This window comes from Cryptotermes secundus, unplaced genomic scaffold (assembly GCF_002891405.2).
Source record: "Cryptotermes secundus unplaced genomic scaffold, Csec_1.0 scaffold709, whole genome shotgun sequence".
In the NCBI taxonomy this organism is placed as follows: Eukaryota; Metazoa; Arthropoda; class Insecta; order Blattodea; family Kalotermitidae; genus Cryptotermes; species Cryptotermes secundus.
In genome coordinates this window covers 1,257,028-1,270,727 of record NW_019738358.1, presented here as the reverse complement: position 1 = coordinate 1,270,727, position 13,700 = coordinate 1,257,028, and the positions used below count along the sequence as shown (strand labels likewise).

At 41.8% G+C, this 13,700-nt stretch overlaps 1 protein-coding gene across 3 annotated transcripts in view; it reads left to right on the top strand.

Moving 5' to 3' along the window:
* The window catches only part of LOC111870878, a 50,979-nt gene extending 40,067 nt beyond the window's left edge, over nt 1-10,912 (top strand). For all 3 annotated transcript variants that reach the window (XM_033754031.1, XM_033754032.1, XM_023863490.2), the window contains exons 4-6: nt 1,035-1,160; nt 9,324-9,467; nt 10,483-10,912. In XM_033754031.1, the coding sequence (XP_033609922.1) occupies nt 1,035-1,160; nt 9,324-9,467; nt 10,483-10,707 (495 nt within the window). In that variant the 3' untranslated portion in view covers nt 10,708-10,912. The remainder of the gene's footprint in view (nt 1-1,034; nt 1,161-9,323; nt 9,468-10,482) is intronic.
* Nucleotides 10,913-13,700: the final 2,788 nt, after the last annotated feature.

The following is a 13,700-nucleotide window of genomic DNA, read 5'->3' as shown; positions in this document are numbered from 1 at the left end:
GAGTACAAAGAATTAAATAAATAATTTTCCTTGAGAATATACCTGTCATCTGTGAGCCGATTGTCTAGATAATGTGGGACCCTCAACGTCTCACAACCCTATAGGCCTTCATGGCCTGTTACAGGGATAACTTTATTTTTTTATACCCATTGCTAGGCAACGGAGCTATAAACACGCGGCTATAACAATAAGCTACAAGAATTAAAGGTGTAAAGAGTCTGATGGAGAATGAGCATTAATCCTGTGTGGAGGCGGTGTCGAATACTTCTACCGTAGCCCTGTGAGTCGTAGGATGCGAGAAAAAGGGAAGTTTCGAATCTGAGACAGTAAAATATAAGATAAACAATATATCGATCTGGAAAACACACTTTAATTCGAATATATATTCGTTTTGACCACAGAGTCTAGTGTATATATGTTTGTCACATGTTAGAGTGACTCTCGACGGGGTTTTGGACTGCAGATTTGATTTATTGATAACTTACTGGCCGTAAGTACAAATGAGTATAACAGTATTACTAATTTTCACAAATTACAAATCACTAGAGCACACGCTAAAGCTTCTCAGTCTACTTTGTCTTCATCAGTCGTTTTCTGGTAACGACTTCTAACAGCAATTTCTTCAGCTTCCGCGCTCAATTCATTAGCGATTGGCGAATATTCCAGAATTCTTTCACAACTGAACTGTGCTCTAAGCTTCGTCTCGCTTACAACCCCTCGACACGGACAAAAAAGAAAACACAGTTGCGTGCACGTCTCTTGGGGTTCCCACGTGATCGCTAATTAGCCAGTCCATTGGCGCGCCGGCTGCTACATAGCAAAGGCTGTTGTCTCGTTGCTTGCCACGCAGTCGCCACCTAGTAACGTGTACACTCTACAATATACTGGTGCCCACAGAGCTGTTCCCTAGCAATGGCTCTTGTACTGTCGCCTGTATACATGGCAATGGTTCTACAAATCACAATAATTACCACCTTTAAAAATACTAATTTCACACAAAAATGTTGTATTGGCTACGTGTGACTGTTTTGCAGAAAGTGAATCAGTTCATCGACTACAAGACGAGACTAGTTGGTGAGCTAGACAAGAAGAACATCGCGCTTAACAAGGTGTACGGTCTGTACGGGCAGAAACCATGCGACACTCCTGCCCAAACCACGGTAAGATCGTCTGTATCTACTCTTATGTACTTTGCATGAAGTGCCTAAAATACAGGGGCGCCACAAGAGGTCTAAACAGTTCGGGTATGGGGGCGACATAACATTACTCTACACTACATCCTGAAAATATCAGTCCAATTACCTGCACTATGGACCGCTCTATAGCTCAGACGGTTAGTCTGTATCTATACATTCACTTCCTCAAATGTCTTCATGGCGTAATTAGTGATTATCACGGATCGAGTGTAACCAGCGCTTCTTCAGGAAACGTATCTGCGTCCGAGTGATATATGATTTAGAACATTACAGATACTTCATGAAGATAATTCTGCCTACAGAAGATACGAAAATGCAGCATAAGGTTAGTATTACTGGCGAATGTATGTTTAAGGGTATGTACATAACTGCTACTGCCAAAAATGGAGTCTGGATTGAAGATGTTAGGTTACTGTATGTATTTTAAAAGAGAAGATATTCAATGTATAATTACATGCCGACTGCAGGCAAATAGTCGTCAGTTTAAATCGTTGTTTTATTCTTTCGCCAAATGTTTTTAGGATTATCAAATTAAGTGAACAGGTCACGTGGCTTCTATGGCAGATAAGAGGAATCCATACGAAAACCTTGTCAGGAAACTGTGAAGGAAGCTCTGACAATTTCCGAAAGGATCTTTAAAAAATAGGACAGGAGGGTGTGGACTGGATTTAACTGGCTCAGTAGAGAGGACAGTGGCGGGCTGTCTTCAAAATGGTAATAAACCTTCGCGTTCCATAAAATGTCATCATCATCATCAGGAGGAACGCGGTAGCGTAGGTGATTAAGGCACTCTGATAAAATTTGGAAGGTCGCCGGTTCGATTCCCGATAAGCTCATTAGGTTTTTCAATTGACTTAATTCTTCCAGCCTCACTATGGCCCTGGGGTTGCATCAGCCTTTAACAGAAATGAGTATCAAGAATATTCTTGGAGGTAAAGGGTGGCCGGCCATAAGGCTGACAATCTCACTGCCATCTGTGAGCCGATTTTCTAGAAAATATGGGAATCTCGACGTCTCACAAACTTATGAGCCTCCACGGCTTCTCAGCGGGATAGTTGTATATTCTTTTTCTCATCATTATCAAATTCCGTAACACAAGAGCGCACATTAACTCGAAGCACTCTGTATCATTATATGTAGAGTTGATATGAACCTGAGATCCTCAAGAAGGCAAATATTAAGTTTACCACCTTTTGGGATGTGATGAAGTTTAGTCCATGGAATAGATATGAACGTTTAAGAAAAAGTACAACCTGCATTTTCAGGATAGAACTGTTTGTTTACCCTGAAAGAGAATGCTGCTTGTTCCTCCGAAACATCAACTTGTACCGGTCTACATGGCACCACACCCCAGAAAATAATACTTTTCATAATCACCTTTGTGAGAATTTCGGACCCAACATTTTCACATGGATAATAAATTATTCGGTACATAAATATAAGTAGTTACATGTCTCTTTTAACATAGATTTTATGCAGTAAATCCATACACCAGATCGAGGTTTCCTTAAGTATTGGCAGGATACATTTTACAAAGTGCTACTTGGTGGTTATGCTTTGGGATTAACGCTATTTTGTACGTTTCTAGCCCGCAGGTGCATTCCAAGGCTATTCGTACTGAAGAGACAACCATCTCCCAGTTGCACTGTATTAATAGTAACACCGAAGAGAAAACCTCTCCTGACAATTTAAACGCTATGAGTCCGAGACTTTGAATACTGATGCAGTTGATAAATACAAATTGCTTTTACTCAGTACAAGATGGAAAGATGTACCAGCTGCAATAGCAATTAACATTCAGATGAATTTGAATTCTATATTCAAGGGAAGAAACTCAAACAACATAAACACTGAATAATGTCGTCCTCTGGGATGTAACGCTGTGTTGATATTGCGTAAAGCAACGTTTCGGAGGAACATATCGCCTCCATCTTCAGGGTGTAAAAATCCGCGAACAGGGAACCAGCGTTAGCAGGTGGCTGCAGACTGAGTCGCCAGTCGAAAACACACAGTCACATAACAACATGAAGGGAGGGAGGGAGAGTCTTGGTAGTGAGGATGGAGATATTGTGAAATTGAATGCGCTGTCGACGCTGTGTTCAGCCGCGGCTGACTTGTCTGCATATTCAAGACGGATGTGCAGCTGATGCTCTTTCAACCTCTTGTCAACGGAACGGCCTGTCTGTCCAATGTTGGCCTTGCCGCACTCGCAGGGGATTCTGTATACACCCGGTGTACTTAGTTCTTGCCTCAGGTCGATGCTCGCTCTACAGCTTGGCCCCGAGGCTATTGGGTCGATGCTCTCCCTGTAACACTGCCTCTTCCCCCCCCCCTGATCAATCCTATAACTGCTCTGGCCTGCTACCTGGTGGCCCATCTCCACAGACCCTTCCCCTCTCCTCTCCATTGATTTCCCTTTGGCCCACTCTTCATCCCTTCCTGTTGTTATATAACTGAGTGTTTTCAACTGACGACTCAGTCTGCAGCCACCTGCTCAAGCTGGTTCCCCGCTCGCCGATTTTTACATCCTGAAGATGGAGGCGATACCTTCCTCCGAATCGTCAGTTTAGATAATATCTACCCGACGCCACATCCCAGAATATAGCATTCTTCATAGTCACCGCCGTGGAAACCTCAAATCCTACAACATAAGTACGAGTACTATATTTGTTCAAATATAATGTTCAATTTTCTCCTTTCAACATCCCCCGAAAACTTTATTACGAAATTCATTTAGGCACGTTTAATTTCACATGTAAAGTAATAGAATCATTCAGGCAACCCCTGAAATATATAATACAGTACATCAAAATTTATTTACAAAATAAATAAAGAATCCCATTATTTGTGTCCAACTGATGTGTAAAAAAACTTCTATTTGAAGCACAAAATTTAAATGGGAGCAAGGTTCGTGAGAGAATTATATTTGAGCAAATATTATATAGAACACTTCATCTGAAGTCAACTGACGTTTCGGAGTAACATGTCTCCATCATCAGGGTCGAACACTAAGGTAGTCAAGAAACCAACACGTAGCAGGTAGCGAACAGAACTCTTATTCTTCTTTTCCACGTTGAAGATGAAGGGGATATGTTCCTCCGAAACGTCGCTTGACTTTCGATGGACCAAACTGTGTTATTTCCTGCTGTGAGAACATAAAATCCTAAAAATGTTCCATATTTTATTTTTGTCTGAGAACAGACTTTGTTAGAAACATGAGCTGAGATACATAAACCTGTTTTACACAAGTGATATATATTGTAGTTAATGACTTTAATGAAATTCCGGATCTTCATATCTGAGTGAATTGTTCTCGTATCAGAGTTTTTCTTCTGCTGAAGATCACTAACATCTATGGCTTTAGTTCAATATATGCGTCCCTTGACCTTGACAACATTAGGTACCAGTTGTAGTCACTAAAGTGAACCTCTGCGGCTCATCCATATCAGGCACTCCGTAATGACAGGCAACCACGTATGAAAGTAACCATTTTATGTAGCTATCAAAATTTTCTTCCTCAAATTTGTCTATAATGATGAGAAGAGGGACAGTCTCCGAAAGGTCGGGTGTCTATCTAGGTAACTAATCATCCGATGAAAGTGAAAACTTCATATTTTCATGTTAAGTTTTTCGCGTCACCTACTAAGTACTTTTTCGATTTCTTTACAGGGGATTGCCTATCCACCTTCATACTAGAGTGTGTTCTCCATTATGTCTTCTTGGGTACATATCATCACTACTATCATCTCTTCATCATCACTTTTTATGCTTCGTTCATGATTTTCACCTGAGTTATAAAATCATCACGCTTGTATTATAAAGAAGTTTATCACTGATATGAAAGTACTATCTCTTACATTGTGACGGCGTGCAGTCTGATGAAAGTCTACAAACGTTTAGGTAGAACGTCGGTAAACCTCTACCAGACTATACGGTGTCACACTACTCTTCATAGTCAACACTGCTAGAACCTCAAACCTCGCATATAATTTGCATCTTCGCCCGGAACATATATATATTTTCACTGAAGTCGATTTGGCAACAATTATGCGTTAAGTGTTTTGAGATAATCACGGTGGTAATATTCTTGAGTCGAAACAGTGTTGTAAAGATAACAGTAGTGTTCGGAGTGTTGGTCAGTGAATTTAATTAGTTTAATCAAATTTAAAAAGAAGTCAAAATTATTACCAAATAGTTAAGCAATGTACTGGTATCACGAAGCAACAAAACACGAAACTATTTCTGCACTCACAGTGAGACCTACTATTTATAATTTTCGACTTTGTCAAATAAATTGTTTTCTTTAAAAACATAAATTTATCAAAAGTGTATCTGTTTCCTTCTTCAGGTAAAGGGAGGAAAGTTTACTAGATAGTTGAAAAGTTGAAACCATTAAAAACAGCTAGTCCTGCTCAATGGATAAGTGACCTTAACCGAGTAGAAATATTTCGACCTTAGACATGAAAACGGAAACGGGTCTAGTTTCTGGAAGGTTGCGTTTGTAAAAACTTCAACATATCAATGTCCAGTACAATAGTATCGGTTTTTTCAAAAGAAAACACTGTCCATACAATTTTTAGAGCACTATTATTTGTTTCTTATTCTTTTCCAAAGACTAAGCTTAAGCAGATTAAGAGAATCGCCATTTTGTTCTGAGTAAGAGGGAAATGAGTAAACCCACGACTGGACAGTTTTTACAAATGTTCAGCTTTCATGCTTACGTAGATATTTTTCAGATTTTCTAATATCCTTCCCCCCCTCTCCACCCTTCCTCCCTCTAGCCCTCTCCTCCCTTCCCCCCTCACCCTCCTTTTCTTCGATCAAAGATTTTACCACTTCGGAAATTAGCTTAAGTTTCTGAATGTCGATTCGGTCGTATTCGGCCTCATACACACACAATTTGCTCAATATTATTATTAGATGAATATTATTTGCATTACATATGTACCAATTCGCTATATTTTGTACTGGATTTAAATTAATAAGACCTAATAAGATTTTAATTTATTTATATAACTGATTGTATGTGTGATGTATGTATACTCGTACAGTGAAAATAAATCAATGAGAACATATGTACTAAGATATGTATTAATAACATAAGAATATGCACCTTATGCACATCCATGACTTCACCGTCTCCTATTTTGTCGAAGCCAATTTATACGGCAGAAAGATTTTCTTTAAAAATTAAAACTAATAAACAAATTCATCAATTGATCTGAAGCCATATTTTAATTTATTACTGGTAAGTCCCAGAGAAAAAAATAATAAATTGTTATATAAATGATAAAATTCCCAGGAATTTGGTAAAATTATGCTTTCAGATACCGCGCATCCATTTAAAGATAAATTTCTACCTGTGCTTAATTATGCATCACGACGTATCGACTTCAATCTCAGGGAAAATGACCACTTAAGGCTGGGGCCACACGAGCGCATAAAATGGGTCCGTTGTAATGAACGTCGTGAGGTCCGTTGTAGAAATAAACAAGAGAGGAGAATGCTACGCTTTATTCTGGCTCCATTGCAGACAAAAAAATTACGCATCGCATTCTGCAACGGAGTGGTGTCCTCAGCAACGTCCGTCATATAGTACGTACGTTGCAACGGACGGATATTGTGCGCTCCTGTGGCCCCAGCCTTGCGGATAGGACGCTGGGACTACACGAGTGCACAAAATGGGTCCGTTGTAAACGAACGTCGTGACGTCCGTTGGAGAAACAAACAAGAGATTCGAATGCCACATCACGAATTAAAATGTATGAGGGAGTAGAGGTTCAGCTCCACATATTCTTATCCTCGCCACTTGATCGATGTGAGTGGTCAGACTAAGGCCCAGGTCTCTTTCCTCTGGTCGAAAGAACCTCTCTGATTGGTGCTTTGCGGCACATATGGACACTGGGCAGAAAGTAAGAATCTCCTTCCTTTGTCGTGAATTGAACCCCTATTCTCCTGTCATCTAGCTTAATCTCCACATTGGCTAATCTATGGCGTCTCTCGATCCACAATGCATGGTGCTATGCCTCCTCACTCGCTGTTTGCCTTCACGAGGAGGTACTATCCATGTATCTATCTACGGTTCATTTTTCAATTCCTTAATCTACACACTGTCGGTAGAACTCTTTGGACGGAGAATCAGTCCGTTGCAAGACCGCTACCTACACACAGAACAAAAGCACACACATATACATGCCTCGAGTGAGATTCGAACCCACGATCCCAGTGTTCGAGCGTCCGAAGACGGTTCATGCTTAGACTGCGCTGCCACAGTGATCGGCACTGAAAGGGAATACTTCACCTTTAAACTTTAAACTTTAAACTTTAAACTTTAAGAATGAGCACGGTTAATATACGTCGTCACTTGACTGTGTCGCGTGTATGGCGAAACCACACAGTGGGCGAGGTTCTACCTTGCGTAAATTACAGGCTTTTACGTTGGCTAACATGTCCCAAGGCACATAGATTTTTTTACAGAGTATGTTAATATTAAATACCGACATTAAGTTCGAAATTCTTACACAACTCAATGTACCAATTACAGTAAGCTCAAAATATTTATCAGTGAAGTTGAACTTTTTTTTTTCGCTGGCTAAGCTGCCCCAGATGATAGGGTGATTGTGGAGCAATTAGTGGAATGAAGATTGGCAGGGGAAACCGAAGTACTCGGAGAAAGCCTGGATCAGCGCCACTTTGTCCATCACAAATCCCACTTGACCAGACCCGGGATCGAACCTGGGCCGGTATGGTGGGAAGCCAGCGACTAACCGCTTGAGCTACTGCGCGGCCTAATAACTGGTTAGTCTTCGTTTCTGTAATTACCATAAGCAGTTCTCCGACGCTTAATGTTAATGGAATAATGTATGTTCAAACAAAAATATACGTAGTGTAGTTACATTTTAGTGCAAACTATGCCTTTTGATGATGGATAATAATGACTGAAATAAGTAAAGGAAACATTGTTCCGTATTCCAATTAAATTAGTTAGACTTCTACTGCTAATCTGTGCACTGAGAGGTAAAACTATCCCTGTAACAGACCGTGGAGGCCCTTAAGGTTTGTGTGACGTCGAGGTTCCCACATTTTCTAGACAGTCGACTCACAGATGGCTGTGAGACTGTCAGCCTTAAGCACCGGCCGCCCTTCACTCCCCATGAAGATTCCTGCTACTCATTTCTGTTAGAGGCTGAGTCGAGCCCAGGGTCATACATCAATACGAGGGACAAACGCCCGGCTACGGAGGGCTACACACAAAGGGAACAACGTGGACACCGCAGTGTGAAGGTAGCATGAGTGGAGCGTGGGCGCACATTCTCCAACAACGACGACGTGCAGGAATTGCATGCAATACTGTATATTGACGCACGAGCTGACAGAGTGCGGCGGTGTATGAGGACGTCCTTGTGGGGCCGAAACATGTCGCAACAGTAAAATAAAATTTGATTTTAATGACAGGAAATTGAATGTGGTTTTAATGGCTTTTTAAAATTAAATTTTATGTTGCATTAGAGACGGAAACAAGTGGACAAGTGACGTATCAATGCAACAGGATGCTGAAATGTAATATTGGGTTACACGATATTGTATTTGTTTGCTTATTAACAATTTATTTAAAGAATCCTAGACTATGAAACACCTGCTGTAGCATGATTAGCGAGTTTGGATTACTTTAATTTATTGTCATTACCTAGACTACGTAACGTCCGGTGGTAAGATGACGAATTAGAAAGAATTTGGGAGCAAGCATCGTGGCCTACTCGAGGCATAATCCCGGTATTTGACTGGAGGGACTGAGAAAACCCCACAAAAGCCTCTGTCAGTACAGCCGATGCCCCAGCCGAAATTCGAACTGAGTACTCATCCATAAATACAAGTCCAGAACATTACCACTACGTCAATCCGATCAGGGGAAGGGATGCGAAATAATGTGGTGACAGCCTAATTGAAGCCACTCTCCAGGATTTGGCCTGGAGGCGCTAAGGAAAACCTCAGTTGGGTCTCAGGACCGAGATTTCAACTAGGGACCCACGGAGCATAAAGTAGAAGTGCCACCTGCCCCAAGTTACTGCTCCGTTTCCCACTTACAGCAGACGATGTGTATTATACCAGAGATGCGTGTGTTTCCAGGTTAAACCGGCCGGATCCACCACGACAGAGGACATTGCGGACATTGACAGCACGCGCGTTTCTCTAGACCTTCCCGGGGAATTATTCGGTTCCTCGTTTTCACTGATCACCAGAATATCGAGAATCATCAGTGACGTCATTCTGGTAAGTCTAAGGGCCCCCATACACACATAGTTTGGCCTCCAGTTCGGCCTGCACAGTAGAAGACTGAGAGGCAAAACTGACGTGAGTGGTGCGGCCGGCCGGCCAATCGTTTGGACTGTTGGCCTGTGGGAAACCCGTCAGTGCGTCAGTTCTACCTGCAGGTCCGTAGCACGTGATGTGTGTGACTCAACATTATAGGCTGGAAGACCGTGATTGTGGCATGAAGCCTGCCGTTTTATCTGGCCGGTATGGGGAGGAAAGGGAGGGGTAAACTGTCACAGTTTTGCCTGTAAGGACGATCGGAAGGCCAAACTGTGTGTGTATGGGGGGCCTAACCCTCGAAATGATATGTTAATGATAACAATTAGATGATAAGATGGAAACCTGAGCTGTATGTTACTGCCAAAGCTACAATAAATTTGCAATTAATTTATTTTATAATCTGACGGTTTCAGAGGCTATGCTACAATCTGTAAAGTCGCGGGTTCAAGTCCCGATGAGGTGGATTCTTTAATTTATCTAATCTTTCCAGCTGCCCTGTGGCCGACTTAGTCTATGACAGAAATGAGTACCAGGAATCTTCCTGGGGAGTAAAGGGTGGCCGGAGCGTAAGGCTGACAACCTTACCGTTATCTGTGAGCCAATTGTGAGGGCCTCTACGTCTCACAAGCCTATGGGCGTTCGCGGCCTGTTCCAGAGATAGCTTTACCTTTACAATATGTATAGTTTTGTAGACTGTTGCAGACATTTCGGATGAACGTACTGCTTCCATCTTCATTGTATAAGAACGTAGTCTGATATATTCTGAAGAACCGAATTTCTTCGAAGTGTGGGTAACAAGACGTCGTCTGCTACAAGACGGTAATTTACTGTCACCTCTGTTGAGGGCCTCAAACTAAACGCAAAATACAGTGATTTCCTTATGATGACGTAACAATCTACGTCACAATCGGATCATGACGCACCCTCTAAGATATTTTGGACAGAGAATAATCTGATTACCCATTTGTTCCAGAACACGGCAGCACGTACACAGAGGCTAGTAGAGGCAGTAAAACCGACATTTGGAAAAGTTCTGGGTATTAAAACAACACCGAGAAAACCTCCGACAACTGCCACCAGTAGCGCTAGCAGTAGCAGTAGCAGCAGTGCAAGGAACAGTAGAAGTAATATTGAAAGCAAAGTTTCGACGGACTCTGATCCTTCGGTGTCGCAGAATTTAGTGGACTTGGGAAGCTAACAGAAGAGGAGCGGTCTGTTGTCAGCCTTAGTCAGTTTGTTTTCATAGTTCCTTATCCAGTGAGTTTCGTTTTGTTAATTATCTGTTTCTTTGAACCCAGAATACAACATATCGTATAATATGTAATGTTCACCCAATGTAATAGCATTCCCTGACCTGTTAGATTATAAATATTGACCGTTCCATTAAATAACACACAATAAAAGAGCCATAGCCGGTCACGGTAGCCGAGCGGTCTAAGGCATGCACTGTCTTCGCTCGCTCGGAAGTCGGGATCGTGGGTTCGGATCTGTTTCCTGTGAGGTACGAACTGAATTGTTATATATTATTCTTATACACTGCCGGTCACTGTAGCCGAGCGGTCTAAGGCATGCACTGTCTTCTCTCGCTCCGAAGCCGGGATCGTGAGTTCGAATCCCACTCAGGTCATGGATATTTGTGTGCGTTTTTCTGTGTTTGTGTACAGGTAGAGGCCTTGCGAAGAGCTGATCACCCGCCCAAGGGGTCCTACCGTATGTCTAAGATTTAGAAAAACCGAAGTGAACGGAGAAGTTCATGGAGTTAGGCCTAGGCCCACTGGGGCTGTAGTGCCAAGGGGTGGGGTGGGGGGAAAGAGCCATAACACACACACTGGACAAACCTAATATCAAGCAATGAGATTAATTATGTTTGTGGTGAGACATGTAGTATGGCAATGTCTGAATGCTATACATGGGCTGTTCTCTTCCTAAAGGAACCAGAGCGTAGCGTAATAAAGACGTAGAAGTATCATATTTTCCATAATTTAATACTCATCCAAAATTTTAATAATTAAATTGAAGCGGAAAATAATGCCACACATCACTTAAAATATAACGAGTAATTTCCAAATACATGGACGTGTGGGTGTGTTTTTCTTTAGAAGCCCATTTCATTGCATCTTTACGCATAAATTGGAACGTGAACATAAAGGAAGGGGAAGAGGTTTTTGGATTACAAAAGGGCGCAATATATTCTGGAAAACGGTACACATATATAAATATTATTTCTGTTTATGTGGAAATAGTACTCCGATGTGGGATTTGATATGCTTACAGATGTGTTTGTGAAGACTATTATCCTGCGGGGTATAATGCCGTGTAGTCCGCTGAAAGTCAGGCAAAAGTTTCGGAGGAACATATCACCTTCTTCTTCAGGATTGAAGAATAATCCGAACGAGAAAGTAGCGTACAAGCAGGTGACAAGCAGAACTAAGACTTTATTCTGCTTTCATCCTCGGACTATTCTTCAACCCTGAAGATGGAACTGACATGTTCCTCCGAAACATCAGTTGATTTTCAACGGAGCACACGGCGCTGTATCAGAATATAATACAAGATCTGACAATAAAGTTCGCGAACTCATCATGGTAAAGTGCTATATACCTCACTGTTGCATTTCACCGTGGTCCTTTAAAGTACTCCCATTGAGAAGCTATACACTGATGCCAGCGCCTAGTCCACCCTTAAAAATAAATTGGAACTGGTTTTCTGGAATAACCTTCAGAGCTGCCGTCATATTACTCCTGGTGTCATCAATGTTATCAAAATGTCTTCCTTTCAATATTTCCTTTGCCTTCGGAAATAGAAAAATGTCACTGGGGGGCTGAATCCAGTGAATAGGGAGGGTGTTCAATCTCAGTTATTTATTAATTAGCTAAAAAGATCCCTTACAGACAGTGTCCTTGGGACAATATTTGCACACACCTTCCTCATGTCAAGATTTTCAGTTAAGATTTTCCTGTTTCTCTGTCGATGTTCGCTTGCTCTGCTATGCTCCTGAGAGTCAGCTGACGATTTTCATGCACAATTTGACGAAACTTTGCAAATTTTTCTTCAGTTCTGCTCGTTGCTGGCTGTCCTGATCTCTCTTCATCAATGACATTTTCTCTTCCCTCAGAGAAACGTGTCACGCGCCTGTAGACTCCTGTTTTCTTCATAGCAGTATCCCCGTTACCTTACATTAAAATCTCTCAATTTCGCTTCCGCTCTTGCCAAGTTTAACAAGAAGCTCCAATATTTTTGCAACGGCACACCAAAACACACCCAGACAGCAACAGACGCCACTCAGAAAGAGATTGCCATAGATCAACAACAACATAGCTGTGGAACTCTTACATACCAACGTCATCAAATCATACTGAGGTTTCTGTCCACTGCTGCCATGGCAAGCATACTGTGGCGAGTTCGCGAACTTTATTGTCAGACCACGAACTCTTCTTACTCTGACATCTTCGTGCCATTTCTACGATGTTATTTATCGATACAATGTAAGCAATATAATCTCACTAAATTCCACGTGGTTTACCAATTACAATAATTGAATTGAATTTAAGTTTTACGGTTGAAATTTAATTGTTCTTTTGAGAAACAAGGAATTCAACGACGCATGCGCATATGCTAGGTAATGACCAGCGTCATGTCCTGCTACGTTACTAACGCATGAGCTGACGCGGTCTGAATTTCTTTACTGACAATCATATTGATATAATGGAGGTTCCCATCGTTGTGGCTATCATGTAGTGCGGAAAATCTTCAATTATACTTCGGAGGAACATACTGCCTCTATCTTCAAGGTTGGGTGCCGCCTGCTTCTTACTTAGCTTGTTCTCCATTCTGCAGATGGGTGCAGTATACTACTCTGAAACGTCGGTGAATTTCTACCGGGTTACACTGCGTGATAGTCCAAAGCATGTTAAGAGAATATAATGTCCCGCTCCTAATTTATTAAGCGCTACATCATGAAGGTTTATGGGGGAGTTGATATATAGATGTACGCGTCCTTGACCTCGGCACTAATGGTCAGATTCATGACCCTGCCTCTTTAACTCCGGGGAAACCACGGACAGGAGGCTGAGTAGACCCCAGAGCCGGTCTAGGCGACCTGATAAAGATAAAATTCTTGCCTTTACCAAAACTCGAACTCCTACCCCTTGGCCACCGAACTTGTAGCCAGTCGCTAAACCGACTACGCTA